Raw genomic sequence first — 16750 nt, 5'->3', positions numbered from 1 at the left:
TCTTAGCAATTTCTTTAACTCGCGGAGCATCTTTGCGTTCGATCTCGGACATCTTTCTTTAAACACTCGGCAAAAACGTGTGAGAAATGAACAATGGCATACTCCTACGCCTTTATAAGGAGCGCGTTTATTGGTCAACACGGAGACTTCAACCAATCGCAAGTACGTTTCATTTCAGTTACGGAAACACTAAAATGGAACGCTGTCGAGACGAAATCGTTTTTTTTACCATTTAAAAGAATCGGAAATTTTAAAATTTTATTTTTGGAGCGAAAGCGGAATTCCGCGAATTAGCGGAAAAATCACATCCCTGCCTTTTATACTTGAAGGCAAATGTAACACCAAATTTTGAAAAAAAGCTCAAAAATAATGGACGAAGTTCCCTATGGATCGCTGCAATTCAAACACGCACGCGCCACTACCCATCAATGCCAAAGTCTTACTCATCTCTGAAGATAGGGATTACGCTTCACACCAAAAAACAACAGCGATCAGATGATGAAAGTGCTGTATCCGAGTGAGATCATGTTTCTCCTGTAACCAGAATATGTCTCATTTACGGGAGCAAACTCCTACCCAAAAATGGCCTGGAGGAAGATGGGCGCTGCTAGTCTGTACTTGCCCAAGACACACCACAGAGAGTGGTACCCTGAAAGACCCTTGCAGTAAAGGCATCCGTGAATCGTGATTAGGGACAGTATTGTTGCAAAAGAATGTTGTACTGAAGTTATAAATTCATATATGGTTAAATAAATTTGTCAATGAAGTAATCACAGAAAGGCCATTATTTGGTATACCTCATGTGCGGTCCCTTCCCAAGGTTTCTTCATTTTCCTCATGTTGAGGTTTTTGAGGTTTTCCTTGCCCTCATGTAGGTTTTAGATCAGGGGATAGTCTGTGGTTAATAATTCTCTGTGGTTTGCAATAATCTGTGGTCTGTGCAGCCCTTTGAGACTCTTTGTGATTAAGGGCTATAAGATACACACGACTTGACTTGACTATATTATGAACATCTTTGAAGTAATTTTAGTTGTCCATCGAATATGTCATTATTTAATGTGATTATTAACAGGATGGAAAATGAATGTCAAATTTCCAAAAACAATAAATTACAGATAGGGTTAAATATAAACACAAGTTTAATTATTAGTTATGGTTTGTGGTAGTTGAAGGCTGCCATATGATATGTAATAGGATATCATGCAGTTTCACTTATCCCAATTATGTATGTATGATTAATAGTATGAGAGAAAAGACGGCCTAAACCTCTTACTTGGTACACATATGACAAATGAAAGAAAAGGCTGGTTCAACTGCAAGAAAAAATGTCCCGCTCCTTGGATCATCCAACCTACAGATTTTTATACAATATAATAACACAATCAAAATCAGCAAAAATGTGACTCTCTTACAAGGAAGCTCTAATCCTGTGTGTCCTGTGGTGTTGCGCACACATGGTGGCGAATGCCTTCCGTCAGCCATGTCAGACTCGGAACACTGAGCCTCGCCATGAATCACAGCCAGGCCCAAACGCAAGCGTTCTGCATAGGACTGAGCTCTAGGAAATACGATGAGAAAATGGTGACAATTTAGATACTTCTACTTCACACGGTGTGGCCAGACACCATCAGAAAGAAAAATCCATACTATAAATTGCACGGCCAAAAACTAGTCTTTTGTGATATGTTTTTTTTATATATAAGGCGCACCGGACTATAAGGCACATGAACTTAAGACTACAGAAGGGCTGGAGAGGCACTACTAATAAATAAATACAATATTTGTGCATTGATTGATCAGTCGAAATATATTGCTAATCACGACTGCAAAAATTGAATGCAACTGAAATTGAACCTGGATCGCGCTAGGGAGAGCGTCAGATTCTATCAACTAGACTATGAGGGATACAGACAAAAGACAAAAAGGCATTAGATATGTCATCAGCACACTACTTCTTAGACACAGTACCACTGTGTTCATGTTATTGTTGGGCCGGGCCGCGGGAATATTTTCAGACATTAAACCTGTCCGTCCTATAGAAAAGATTGGGGGCCACTGAAATAAAGTAATGTATCGCCTACTTGCACAATCTTTATGAAAGCCACAAGATTCTGAACTGAATGATGAGAAAGGCATTATGGGAAAGTAGTTTGGCGATCATGAATAAATATGAATGTTTGGCTGCACATATTCAACAATGTTTAGTTTGAGCTAAAGAAAAAAGGTAAAACAAAATGTTACCTATTTTTAATCAATTTCTGTTTTCTCATTTCTCAAACATTTTTATCTGGTACAGTAAATAAAAATGGTGAGAAAATGAGATAAGTGCTATTGCCTTGTCCAATTCCATCTATGAACTAGTGGCCCGTGGTTAGGATTCGGCGCTTTTACCGAAACTATACGTGTTCATTCCCTGTTGCCACCATTGTAATGCAATTAGGGTCAGCGTTACTTTTTTACTGATAAATAATTGTACAAATATGATAACCCACGTAAATGCATTTCCAATTTACTCCATATATAAGGCACACCGGATTATAAGGCATATGTTCAAATGTCTGGAAAATTAAGGTTATTTTGGTGCACCTTACATTCCCAAAAGTATGATATTCTTCATGTATCTTAAGCAATTTAATCTTTAATTGAGTAAAAAAATCTGTACCATTTTCCATTTTGTTTTGTGTTGAGTTTTTGTTATTAAGATTTACTTGTGGGAAGTCCCATTTTGTATTTTTTTGTGATCAGAAATATTAACTGCTCTACTTTTACTGTGCAGGCAACAAGTAGAATGAAAGAGTAAGATGTCCTACTTGGTAGTAGTAGTAGTAGTAGTAGTAGTATAAGTAGCTTTGCAATCGTGCATAGAATGCTGAAATATAGGAACCGGTCACTGTTAGAAGCAGTTAGAATAACTTTATCATAATATGACATTTATTGTTGAAAAAAGGATTATAACACTGTTATAACTTTGCTATTTACACAGTAGTGACAGGACAGTATCATATGCGTGAGTGTGTGCGCAGGCCTACAGTTTACCTCTTAGCTGCTGCTGGAGATTTGGCCACAATGATAGCATTCCTATAATCAGGAATCTATAGAAATATATGCAAAAAAAGGACATATATCAAAAAAAATAAACTGCAAGTATGATTGGTAAGGTAGGATGATCACCTCCTCTTGGATGTACTGGATCAAGAACGGAGAGGCCCGCAAATTGTCCACTGGAAAAGAAAAGAAACCCTGGATCTCTTTTTGATGCAAGTCCATGGTGATGATGTGTGTGAGCCCTAAAAAGTAACAGACAAGTTCATGACACATTTTTTTGTTATCTAATGAAAAAAAAGCCTTGTAATAGATTTAACAATGCGAGAAGCTCTTTACCTGCTTTTGCCAACATGGACGCTAACAGCTTACATACTATGGAGCCCCTCTTTCTCATTTTGCACTGTTTGCTGTAAGGGAAGTACGGAATAACTCCAATAATGTTCTTTGCACAAGAAGTTTTGAGAGCATAGGCCATAACCAGCAGCTCCATGATTGCGGTGTTGACATCTCTGCATGGAATAAAGGGACACATAGTCACTTGCCTGAACTTCAATCACTGACAGCACATACATTATGGAAGAATTGTCCCTGCTCCCTCCACATACCTTGGTATGGTCTGGATGATGAAGATGGTTTGTCCACGAACAGATTCTTTTACATCCACTCTAGTCTCTGTGTCAAAACAGAATATTGGTGTGTGAGTGTGGGTGAATGGGTAAATGTGAAGCACATAGTAAAGCGCTTTGGGAAGTCTTCATTGACTTGAAAAGCGCTATATAAATGCAGATCATTTCATTTCATTTCAATATGTAAAAAGAGCAAACAGAAAAAAACTCCCACCATAATTTAAAAATAAATTTTCTTCCGCAAACAATCAATTGTCTTAATAGTTGTGTGACCATCATCTGGGGTAGGAGAGATAATTTGGAATTAAAAGCCCAAGAATCTACTGACCATCCTTGGTTTACGCACATATATTTTTTTACAAATTTAAAAGTGGAGGTGAGGTAAGGAATAAGTTACAAAGCATAACTGCGCTGAAGCATGAACAGAGATTTTTTTTTGGGTGGTCCTTAAAATTGAACAAACCAAAACTCAACATTTACCTTTAAAAGGCGTTCATTAAAAAAATCACAATCGAAAACATTAACAATTAACAAACATGGACACAAGAAAATGTTTACACTCCCTTGTGAAATACAGTTACTAAATATTTTAATAATCACCACTTTTATGGAAATATGTACGATTAAGAGATTTTTTTCACAGTTTATGACTGATTTAGCTACCATATTTTTCGCATATACAGCACCATTTTTATCACCTAAAAAAATATGAACAGAAAATTAGGGGTGCCCTTTATCCACGAGCACATGTTTTACATGAGCTTGCGTTATACATGAATACATATGGTACTATGATTAGAACCTATTAAGTGTTAAATAATAAATTAAACCCTAATGGCAACAATTCCTGCAAGTATTACCCTTTGAAGTATGTTTTGTACCGATGGAAATTCTCTGGATAAGCCTTTATGTAGCAGTCTTGGGTTTGGACATCGCTCAAATGATGAATAACAAATAAAAACAAGTGAGAGTAACGTGCTTCAAGCCAATTGTCAACCAAAGGTAAAAAAAAAATCAGCCATTCAATTAAAACAAATTGAAAGCTGTTTAGACATTCCTCCATGTTTTAGAACATTTATTGACATCTGCCGCTGAATCTACTATCCACTATTTTGTTATGTTAATGTTTTTATCTGGGGTAACAAGGGTTATGAAGGCTTTGGCTGATTTCCAAAAATATATTTCCCTGCCAATATGGCAATTTCAATTAGTTACCCCCACCTCAGAACAGATTAATGTCGTATTCGGAGAGTCTAGTGTGCAGCTTTGACTCTTGGGTGGATCACACATTAACTCAAAAAAGCAGCAGGACCACGGACCAAAACTAGACAGAGCCCGCAAATGTAGTCTTTCTTAAATAACTCCTAATAAAGTAAACCTGTTTACAACTGCGTGGCTATGGCACAGTACATTGATCAACTTAGAATACACTAATCCCTCACCATACTGCGGCTTACTTTTGATGGTTTTGATCCTTGGTGGATTTTCATTGTGCATTATGTTCTTCTGCAGAAGACTCAGCAAATGCCATACGGGGTCAGGTTGCGAAGGGCTTTGTGTGTACGTTGGGTGGACATAACTGTCTGTTTTAACTGAGATAGTCTGATGTATGCTGTCAGTCAAACAGTGGGGCAGGCGCACAAATCAATGTGTTCACCAAAACCAACTCTCAAGCACGGCAACAGCTAGTATTTTGGCATCTTGTTACACAGAATTTAAATCTGAATTGGAGGAAAGTCAGAAGAGTGCAAAAAAATGCTGCTCACCATCAGGTGCTCCATGTATTGTTTTTGGGTCCAGTAAGAGACTGAGGCGAGGTAAAGAGAGCAAGCAGTAGCAGGGCCATAAGTCCGGCCTACTGCGGATAAACTGTATACCAACTCTCACTAACCACCCCAGCTGATCCTATATTTCACCAACGCCAGACCCATTACCCGTAAAACCGATGACATGTAGCTAAAACTCGTGGGAAAACATTACATTCGTGACTCTTGTATTTTAATCAACAAAAAAGACCTGGCTCAACTCGATTATCCCCAATGCAGATAGCCGGCTGCTCTCTACATCACTCTCCTACACAAAAGAGAATACCTCTTATTTTGTTGAACTATTGTATAATGACGATAAAGACCATTCATTCGACTGAAATTCTGCATTTTTATTTTGAGATCTAAAGTTGTTATTTTGTTCAAGTTGTGTATGATATATGTCTTGGAACGCAACCCTGCAAAAACGAGGACTTACTGCACAATGTAATGGCTAGTATTTGAGAAAACATGTTTTCCTTTTCTTTGAGTGGTATGTATTTGTTGTGTTTTGATGCTTTCTCTTACCACTATTAGATTCTTGAAAGACAACAGACTTTCCCAGTTCAACTCCAAGACGCCTGATGAGCAAAAACACAACAGTTAAATAATTGTACATTTTAAGACTTTGTGGCTTGGTAGGACTGACACATCGAGACGCTGGGTACACTTTCATTAATGTATGTAGTTTAGTATATGTTCCTAGTTAAGAAATATCGGAAGCACGTGTGCATTTTGCATAAAACAACTTAATGTGGACGATGCAGTGTGTTGATGAATTCCAAAATGATTCTTACTCTGTTATCTTCCTCGCCAGCTCTGTGCATGCTACAGAAGAATTAGCTGAGAAAACCCGATAACCGCTTTTGGCGACGTTCATTGTGTGGTTGGTGGTGATATATGATGAGGATTCACGATGGACTTTGGCTCAGAACTCCGTTAATTTTTGTATGATTTTGTTCTTTCGTTCCAGTAGCGTTGTTAGCTACCGTGATAGCTGTTCGTATGGCAGCCGGTTAGCTCAAACTGCGCCGATTTAACCTTCAACTCTTATTAAATTACAAAAGTAAGAAACGATACAAAACTTTGCGTCATTTGATATATTGGAGAAGCTTTAGCGGTGCTCCGATGAATGACTGCTAACTGACTAGCTCAGGTGGTTTGCAGCTGGTCTAAACATCAGCCAACTTCTCGTACTATGGAATCCTGTTAGGGACAAACTTTGTGAATTTGCAGTACTATAGTCGGTTTCTCTGTGTGGCTCATTATAACATGCTGCTTTGATCCAGTAGTGCATCTTTTGTTCAACGTTGACGTCTAGGAGTATTTCAAAGTTATATTGACTTAAAAGGCTGTAAAGAGCCTTTACACATATAAGGAATATAATCACTTTAGCATCTCTGTCAAGCTCAGCCAATTGCTCCCCTTTTTAAGCAATAATGAACATTACAAACACAACGTGCCCTGCGATTGGCTGGCAAACAGTTCAGGGTGTCCCCTGCCCACTGCCCGGAGATGGCTGGGATGGGCTCCAGCCCCCCCGTGACCCTAATGAGGATAAGCGGTACGGCTGATGAGATGAGATGAGATGAGACAAACACAACGTGGCATCTATTGACCTCTTGCACACACGTGATCTGACCTCTTAGTGACACCATGACGGACGGTCGTGAACTGTAGTGAACAGTGGATGAGGCCAGTAAACAATAGACAGTATACTATTCAACATCCATTGTCAATGACTAGTGAAACGAATATTGTGCAGCTGTCAGATGAGGTGGCTCACCTTGTCGGAAAGCACAAAGAGCGCTATTTAGAAAAACTGAGGATAGCATTAGCAATGCTAGCTACCAAGCCATACAGTCTTCCTCCTGATATATTCACACATCCAAACAAATCGTTTAGTCTGTCTGACTACAGTCCACACGATCTGTACCACTATATTGTAAATGGGGTATTCCCATTCACTGCTGTGATCTGAAAGCTTATAAAAGTCACACAAAATGAGGCTTACCTAGATTGAGCTGACAGGTTTGTCTAACCTCTTGCTACTACGGGAACCCATCCAAAACAAAAACGTCTTTTTTTTGTCCCCCTTTCGTTTTCCCTGTCTTTTCTCCTTTTTACTTTCCTTTCTTCTCCTTTTTTACTTTTTTTTCTCCTTGTTTTCTATTCTTGTTCTCTTTTTTTCCCTTTTTATGTCATTTTGTTTTATTTTTTCTTTCCTATATTTGTTTTCTTCTATATTTTTCTTGTCATTGCTTGTTCTTTATGCCAGTTTGTCTATGCTTTCTTTTCTTTTTTTTCATTGTTTTTCTTTTCTTTCATTTTGTTCTTTTCTGTGCAAAAGGCTGGGTTAAAAAGTCAAAAAATAGTGTGGTTTTGTCAGTGAGTTGTGAGTTTCCATAATGGCACTACATAATACAGTGACATCTAGTGGTCAATTATTACAAACTGTCCCTTTAAAGTGCGAGTGCATATTACTCTGTGCCTCCCGGTTTAAAAAAACTGCATTCATAAATAGATTTATGTATTCATTCACTCGTATGAATATTTAGTAAAAATGGAACAATATGAAAGTGAGACTTATTTGATAATGCCTAAATTATTCTTATGTTTTGTTTTTTCTTGTCATTTTGATTATCTTAATTAATTTTATATAACTAGCAATGTGTTGTGCCAATACTCTATATACCACAGTTAAATTGTACACCCTGCCTTGTATTGATTGATTGATTGACCCAGCAAACATAAAACAACAAGCATGGGAATCATGGTAGAAGACTTTAACCACATGGCGTGCTGCTTAAGCTGCCTTGCTCAAGTAGCGCTTTAGGCAGCAAGCAAACTAGCATCGCTCCTGAGTTGCAGTAGCTGCACTTTTTTTTCGTGTAAATTACAGCTTATATATTTCTATTGCAAAAAACTCAAATTAAAGTCAAAAGGTGTTTTATTTTTTTTCCATCCTTCAAATGTTTTCCAAGTTACTTTGGCTGACAGGTGGAAAAAAACTCTGGCACCATGGCCAACCAGAATGCAAACAACAATTAAAACTCGGACCGATACGCAAACTCCAACTACATGTTTAAAAATAACATTCTTTTGTTTTTTAGTTTCCTTTCAAAGGGCATTTTCTACATGACCCTTGTTTTCTTGTCCAGAATTGAATTTAACTGCTGTGTTGTTTATTTGCCTGATGTGACTTGGTGCGTATAATATAAATCACTGGTCTTGGGAGTGACTTTATCACATGGTAAGATCTACAAACAATGCTAGTTTGACATGCAACTGGTTGCACAGGTTGTCAGTGGCACATGAAATCAATGTTGTTTTACAGTTTTCCCCTTTTTTCACCCAAGTTGATCATTAATTTCACACTTGTTAATGTTTAACCTTGGTCAGTACATTGTTCACACCTACAGCACACAGCTCCCCAAAAGAGAGGCGCAAATGTTGAACTCAACATTTGTTCGTCTCACCAGGTGGCCTTGGACTGAAATGGGAGTCCTTTCTTAGCTGTGACAACAGAACCGAGATATACCACGTCCTTGGACAACCTTTGCCATTGGCTCACAGTACAGGTGAATAGTATACGGTACATTGCAACGTTGTTTTGATTTTTCTTATGGGGCAAGAGAAGTCTTAAAACCATGAACGAAAACCTGTTCCATCTCTTACTGATAATCTCATCTCATCTCATCTCATTAGCTGCACCGCTTATGCTCAGTAGGGTTGCGGGGGTGCTGGAGCCCATCCCAGCAATCATCGGGCAGTGGGCAGGGGACACCCTGAACTGGTTGCCAGCCAATCGCAGGGCACACAGGGACAGACAACTCGCTCGCTCATTCACACCTAGGGACAATTTGGACCGGCCAATCCACCTGAAATGCATGTCTTTGGAATGTAGGAGGAAACCGGAGTGCCCGGAGGAAACCCACGCTAGCACGGGGAGACCATACAAACTCCGCACAGGAAGTCCGGTAACTGGATTTGAACCCACACAGGAGGTTCCCAAGACATTAGAACTGTGCCGCACACACGCTAACCACTGCGCCGCCGTGCTGCCTTACTGATAATGTTCAGTTTAGTTCTCACCCATGTGTGCTACGTTTACGTTAGTCAAGCTTTGTGTGAAATTGAAAACGATTATAGGTTCATCTCCTGAACAGTCAAAATTGGGCATAGTGGACAAACAGGTCACCATTTCTGTCTCTTTTTTCCAGGTCTTAATCTCACATTGTATCCCTGACGGCGGATTATTTTTATAACTTGTATCTCATCATGTTTTCATCAAACTGCGCGTACAAAAAGTGAGTCGAAAAGGGGAGCAGGAGGAGAGGGAGTGTGTGAAAGAGAGAGTAGAGAAGCTCCTCCTCGTTCGCTGCGTGTGTTTCTTGTGTTTTCCCCAACCTGTTCTTCATACACACTGTCGCTCGGCAGAGATTCAGGACTGGGGAGCAACTGGAAGCAGCTTTTCCCCTCACTCCTTCCATCACTGGCAAACAGCCTAGACAAGGAAAAAGGTAGGATTGGACTATGTGGTTGTTCTTTAGGGGTGAAACAAGCAGATGTTTGCCCTGCCTTTTGCATGTGTTAAGCTTCAAATAACTGTGTTACGAGATGGAACGGATGGAGGAAAAGGGTGAAGTTGACGACCTGGAAAAAACGAGCTCTCTGACTGACAAGGACAAGGTGAACATCCAGGATTCCTGGGCAAAGGTCTATCAGAACTGTGATGATGTTGGAGTTGCCATACTCATGAGGTACTTTGCTTGACTCTGTTGTGTCCGATGTAGAATATCATTTAGAAAGTAAATTCATTTCTTTGTACGTTTTTTTTATTTGTATTCTTTTATTATAGTTTGTTATATTCATATTGGTGATTTATCGTTACACATTTTGTGATATGTTCCTACGAGTCAACTTTTACCGTGCAAAGGAATGCCACCAGTTATGTTTTTTAACTTGAAAGTCTCATTTACCACCTTGAATACAAACTAATCGATCAATAATGGAGGAAAAGAAAACAATGATCCATCCAACCAGTTGGATGCTGTTGACTCTTAAAGGCCTCCCTCCTTTGAAGCTGGCCATGTTTCAGATGCCAGGCATCCCACTGTGAGTAGATTGATTGCAAGACATTGAAAACTGCTCTTTTTTTTCGGGAGGATGAGCCAAGCCTGCTTTTTTTTTTTTTTTACAAACGGCATCACTGAATGTTGTTATCCAAGTGTGGTGGATGGACCAGTTTATTGTTGAAGGCTACACAGCTGTCGTTGTTGTTTTTTCATTGAGCAAATATAATTAGGGGAAAACACAGCAAAGTTTACCAACATTTTTTGCTAAGGAAATATGATAGAATACAGCAGTATTCACATTTTCGGCGGAGTATGTAAGAGATATCTATTATTTGTGCTGTATGTGATAAAGGTTTCAAGGCACCTCAGATGGAATGCAGAGAGTTAAACTCCTCCCACTCACATCTGGTCATCTGATTTTTGGTTACAGATGAGTTGGCATGGTGGTCAAAAAAGGGAAAAGTTGTAACCTTAATAGAAGGCCTAAGCATCATTTATAAACATCTGCAAAAAGTTTTACATCCCAAACGCTTTAATTGACATTTGTTCTCACGTTGTCTATGTTAAGTCGTGTATGAATTTATTGCTTTTATATTTTATTTACATAACCCCACATAATCCAAGGCAATAAACATTTTCAGTTCAAACTCACATCTTTTATTTTTAATTAGTATAATAATTACTAAAGTATTTTGTGATGCACTCACTTTTTAGGCTTGTCTACAAGGCACTACCTAGTAAATATTGCCTATCTATCATAACATTCTTTTTCTTTTCTTTTTTTTCCTTAAGTGTTTTATTTCATGTTTATCTTGGAGTACCAATTCCACATACACCACCTTGTAAACAATGACAATAAAGACGCTTATATTCTAAATGTCTTTTCCATATCTATATTTGATCTTTATGGACATGCCGGGAATTTAAAGAATAACTTTTGGTTGATATAATTTAGTGCTGCCATTCTTGCTTGGTGCTGAGTTCTGCCCTTCAAAGCCCAGAGTACAAACTTTAAAGCCTCTAAACGCCACATACTCAGCCCTGACAGCTTGCATATACTATCTTAAAGAGCAGACACTGACACCACCTGCAAAAACTTCCACCGGGTTCAGCTTCTGGGTTCTTTTTGAAGAATAGATAACGATGGATTAAGAATCCAACTGCCATATAAAATACTAATGAGGCTATTTATATGCGACCACAGGTGGTGCAATTCCATGCACGGAAGATTAGATATCATGGTCCCTCATTAGCTTGTAACAGTCAAATTGGAATAATTACAGAGACCTTCCATCGACAAAGAATGGAGCAATGATCTCCATCTTTTTCAGAAACGTTATAAAGTAAAGTCAATGAAAGGGTGCAACATATTTTAAAAAATGAATTTGAACACAATTTGCTAGTTTGACCATTTTAAACACAATCAAAAGAAAAATAATGTGATGCCAAAAATGCAATAAAAAGCTGTTTTTAAATTACCTTAAATAAATGTAATGTATGAGCCTAATAGCACCAAGATATATACTTTGACTTTAGAGACAGCTAAAAATACAAATGCACTATATCAATTTTGTAAATTGGAACCTTTTACCCTTTATTTTGGATTTGAAGTACTATAGTCTCAACTGTGAATCACAGCAACACACCAAATTACATGTGAGCAATTTAAAGTCTCAATAAATGTAACACAAGTTTTCAAAATGTTTGCAAAAGCCGCACAACCCGGCAACTTGTGCAATTTAGAGCACAAAAGGCTTCCACACAGAAAGGTCAGAGATGAAATTGGAAACCTCAACTATTCCAAATGTGCTGCAGATGTGCAAACTCCCAACAAAACAACTGCTGTCAAATCCTTGCAAAGATAAATGTAATTGACTTCATTTTGCATGGTGATTATATTTTCAGCTGCTTCCGAAAAGTTAGTACATAGGTTTGCTTTCCTTGATTGAGTATTTGCATTCCAAAGCCAAAACTTGGTTGTGAAATTAAATTCCTTTGAGCCACAGTTTTTTTTAACTTCTGTTATGATGTTTCAATCATGATTTTTTTTTGTAAATACCTTTCAAGAGCAAGATGTATTTTTACCAAATTTTAGATACTCTTTGGAAACACGACTTTTAGAACATAAATGGGCTTCATATTGTCTCCAAATGGTCACCCCCAGATTTATATGTTGACAGTCATCAAAAGGGATCTACCCAACAGGTGCAACCACAAACGCAAAGGATTAAAGGAGTTTTACATCCTTATACAGATGTGTGCCATTCTTCTTTCCCTTTAACAGGTTGTTTGTTAACCACCCCTCATCCAAGCAGTACTTCAAGTTTAAGAACATTGAGGACATGGAGAACCTGAAAAGGAGTACCCAGCTGAGGAATCATGCACGTAGAGTCATGAACAAGATCAATACACTGGTCGAGAACCTAGAGAATCCAGAAAAGGTGGCCTCGCTTCTGAAGGATCTAGCCAAAGCCCACGCGCTTCGGCATAAAGTGGAGCCCAAGTACTTTCAGGTAATGTGAGTGAATGGAGACACATATGATAGTAGAGACCTATATTTTTTGTAGACATAAAAGCTAAGAACTGTTCTTCAAAACACAACTGTGACAGTGACCAAATTGGCCATACTTCTTCTTTGTCTGCTATCTTCATCTTTATCCTCATGTTGAGTCGGATGATGGATATAACTTAGTTTGACAAGTTTGTCTTCCACTCAAAACACTCAAGTCAAGACAAGTCACATTTGTTTGTGCAGCCCTCAATCACAAAGTGTCTCAAAGGACTGCTCAGGTTAAAATTAAACAATCCCCTGATCTTAAACCAACATGCAGGCAAGGAAAAACTCCAAACCACAGCACGAGGAAAATAAGAAACCTTGAGAAAGGGCCTCACAAGTCGTAATCCCCCTTTTCAGGATGACCAGGGTCCAGGGTAGATTTAGGATTGGGTAACAGCACACAAAACATAGTGAACATCAATAAACGTAAACAATAGGTAATATGTTGAAATTTGTCCACAAAGTGCATGACTGTAAAACTATGCACTTACTTTTTAACTTTCAAACTGAATAGAATATCTGCTGTTGGGTTTTGTGTGATATGACAAGCTCACTAAGCTAAATGTGAAGTGACTATTGAAGTCACCACAAAGAGTGACAACTAAATGCTACATCAAAATGATAAATCACTGTTGGTAAATACAATTTCTGTTTTAGGGCACCTCAAGTAAATAATGAATCTAGTTTATTAGAACATAAACTTAAATAGTTTACATAATAAGGCTCATAAAAAGGGTATATTCTGTCGTGCCGTTAACCTTGCTTCTCACTTAAGCAATGTTTGATCACGTTGAGGCAAAGAAAATCCCATTCTTTTGCAAAGCTCAAAGTGAGTTGGAAGAGTGAGGGACACGAACCCTGTTTCACAAAGTCAGGTCAAGCGCACTCAGCCTCTCCCTAGTCATACCCCCTGGGCAGACGTTTTAATTTTTTTGCGGTGGTTAGATTATTTTGATGATGACTTTGTAGATTCGTCGCATGCTGAAAAAGTATCACCATCCCTATTCCAGAGGATTTCTTTCCTTGCCCTCACCAAAGAAGTGGAAGGGTGAGGAGAAATTGTCACGGACCAGAAACAGAGATAGGACCCAGTAGCGTTCGTTTACTCAGTTTTATTGATAAAGAAGGAGAGCACGGCTTGCTTCCAGGATCCGATGATTGACGGACACGGGTAGCAGGTGGCTGGAACGCGGAAGTGGCACTTCGATGTCGAGCGAGGATAATCGTTGACTGCAGGGATACTGGTCATTAGCCGGGACGGGAGAGCAAGGGCGGTATTGAGTTCAGAAACGAGGTCGGCAACAGGTATCAGGCAGGAAGCGGGGCAAAACGGGTCGGATGTCGGGAGGGCAGAACAGGGCAGATACGGGTCCAGAAACAAGTCGGCAACAGATATCAGGTAGGAGAAAACAGGGCAGGAAAAATGTCTGAAGGTATGAGCTTGCCTAGCTGGGAGCATCGGTTTGCAACGATCTGACGGCTTCCTCCTGAAAGCCGGGGGTTTAAAAGGAGTCTCTGAACTAATCAGCTCTCAGGGCTGTTGGCGCCAATTGGGCCTTGAATCGGCAATCATGACAGAAATATAAACAAAAAAATAGTGGTAATGTGGAAGAGGAAGTAATGGCATTCAATATAGACTATTTGAAATCATAGTCCAATTACATTTATTTTCTAACATTAAGGATATCTTGAGTGTCAAATGTGACAACTTAGTGTTTTTTTTTCTATTTCTAAAGTCAATAGTTTTTATTTCTCATGGTTACATTGTGTATTTTTTGGTTCATCTAGTCATGGCTGACTATATGCATGCAAGTCTGGCATGGCATTCAATTTTACAGTTGTTTCTAAGCCTGAAAACTGGGTTGGTCACTAATAAGTCACATTAATAGACCTAATGCGTCATAAATATATATAACTGTGACTAACATGAAATTCATGTACAACATCAGAAGTTAATTGAACAAATTGCTTCATATAATTAACTTAATTGCCATACTTTCCCATCGTTCAGATTCTCAATGGTGTCATCTTGGAGGTTTTGGGTGAAGTGTTCCCAGAAGGTGTGACAGCAGCGTGGACTAAACTTTTGGATACACTCTATGCCAGCATTGCAGCTACGTACAAGGAAATGGGTTGGCCAAAGCTCCCATCTTCAACCGTGTGAACCGGGTGCCTTGTGAAGGACACACCTCTAGGCCTCTGACTGTATGTCCTCAAGGATGAAAGACAGCTTTAAAATCATGTAATTTCACAAAACCTACAGTAAAATGAATGTTATTTGATCTTTTGGTGGCTATAGACTTAGTGACTTGGTGTGGTGCATATGGTGCACACATGATTCAAACCATCGCGAACTAATACTGTTCACCGTTACCTTTCACGGCTGTAGCTGCATATATAAGTCTGGATTAGACTGGAAGAGGTTTGGAAAAAAAGGACTGGAATGAGATTGTGACAAAATACAAAATTTGACAAAGGACAAGAGAACACTTTTGACGCATAGAATGTGCCTTGTATTGAATGTGGATAGTGTATCCTAAAAAATGCCATGTTAACATCACACAAAGTCCTGCTCAAGTTTGTCTACACGTGTGTTCACACCTGAGAAGTTTTCACAATTTTCATCATTTTTAGATTGTCTCATTGTTGCGCTTTTTGTACACATATTTACAAATGTTTTGAAATATAAATGTGCAAATACCATGTGAGACTATTATCTCAGTTATGGGCATAGTCTATAGCAGGGTTGGCAAACACATGGCTCAAGAGCCGCATGCCAATAAGAATGCGGCTCTTTGCCTCATCATATTTTCTATATACTGTGGCTCTTTGCCTTGTTTCATGTTTAGTTTGTTTTTTTGTGTGTATTGATGGTGGACACTTTCCTTGAAGTCAACACAAGAACAATACTTGTTGTATCGTAAGGAGAGGAGTGTGTTATAGGAAATAATATGTTTTTAATTGTGTGTGTTTGTGTGTGTCTGTCTGTCTTGGCATGTCAGTGCACGGTGTGGCTCTTTGACTCTCACAGTTAAAGATTCTGACTCTTTGTGTCAAACTTGTTCCCCACCCCTGCTCTATAGTACGGTGGCTGCTGCTTTGACTGTAATTGTACAGCTGATCGTTTGATATTTTACATTTTCTTGTTTCTTATTTGTAGTCTTAATAAGTATTCTCGAGCTTCAATGCCCCCAAAACCTGTAAGTTGATCACTCTGCTTAGCCGAGAGTGAATAAATATGTTGGGTGGCCAAACTACGGGCTGGGGTAATTTGCTGCAAGGGCGTTGGTTTAGTCTTGACATTGGTGGGGACAGCGCGTTTTTTTAGGTGACCACATAATACTGGTGGGGACAAAACAATGGTCATTACATATTGGTGGGGACATGTCCCCTCTGTCCATGCCAAAATTACGCCCATGATTTGCAATTTTTTCCAATGGCCCGCGGGATATAATGAAAATTATACTTCTCCTAAAATGTGTTCCTTATAGCTTTTTTTGTATAAAAATGCATATTAAATATTTACAAATTCAGAAATGTCTTTTTTAATCACAATGTTTATTTTTTTGTGTGTGAAATTCTGAACTAACTTTATACAACGTTATTTTAGTGTATTAATTAAATAAATACAAAAAACTT

The 16750-nt window shown here is 38.7% G+C and overlaps 2 protein-coding genes across 6 annotated transcripts in view; one reads left to right on the top strand and one right to left on the bottom strand.

The window, feature by feature from the left end:
- The window catches only part of LOC148373398 (phosphoribosyl pyrophosphate synthase-associated protein 1), an 18617-nt gene extending 11912 nt beyond the window's left edge, over window positions 1-6705 (bottom strand). Inside the window, exons 1-7 of one of the 2 annotated variants that reach the window (XM_088354853.1) lie at window positions 6274-6705; window positions 6005-6057; window positions 3651-3717; window positions 3382-3554; window positions 3172-3287; window positions 3037-3092; window positions 1413-1558 (exon numbers count right to left, since the gene is read on the bottom strand). In XM_088354853.1, coding sequence (XP_088210979.1) covers window positions 1413-1558; window positions 3037-3092; window positions 3172-3287; window positions 3382-3554; window positions 3651-3717; window positions 6005-6057; window positions 6274-6356 — 694 coding nt within the window. In that variant the 5' untranslated portion in view covers window positions 6357-6705. The remainder of the gene's footprint in view (window positions 1-1412; window positions 1559-3036; window positions 3093-3171; window positions 3288-3381; window positions 3555-3650; window positions 3718-6004; window positions 6058-6273) is intronic. The other variant, XM_088354925.1, reaches the window with a different exon arrangement.
- LOC148373397 (cytoglobin-1-like) lies at window positions 5876-16750 on the top strand. 4 transcript variants are annotated; one of them, XM_088355177.1, is made up of 6 exons: window positions 5876-5969; window positions 8959-9057; window positions 9925-9999; window positions 10097-10239; window positions 12839-13067; window positions 15123-16750. In XM_088355177.1, the coding sequence occupies exons 4-6, from the start codon at window positions 10097-10099 to the stop codon at window positions 15273-15275; spliced, it is 525 nt and encodes a 174-aa protein (XP_088211303.1). In that variant the 5' UTR covers window positions 5876-5969; window positions 8959-9057; window positions 9925-9999; the 3' UTR covers window positions 15276-16750. The 4 variants fall into 4 exon arrangements, with proteins under 4 accessions (XP_088211303.1, XP_088211150.1, XP_088211227.1 ...); XM_088355024.1 differs by having other exon boundaries at window positions 9917-9999; XM_088355101.1 differs by lacking the exons at window positions 5876-5969; window positions 8959-9057 and adding an exon at window positions 9766-9786 and having other exon boundaries at window positions 9917-9999.

Source organism: Urocampus carinirostris, chromosome 1, assembly GCF_059441175.1.
Source record: "Urocampus carinirostris isolate Australia breed hairy pipefish chromosome 1, RoL_Ucar_1.0, whole genome shotgun sequence".
NCBI classification, from domain to species: Eukaryota; Metazoa; Chordata; class Actinopteri; order Syngnathiformes; family Syngnathidae; genus Urocampus; species Urocampus carinirostris.
This window is presented reverse-complemented; position numbering and strand designations above follow the sequence as displayed.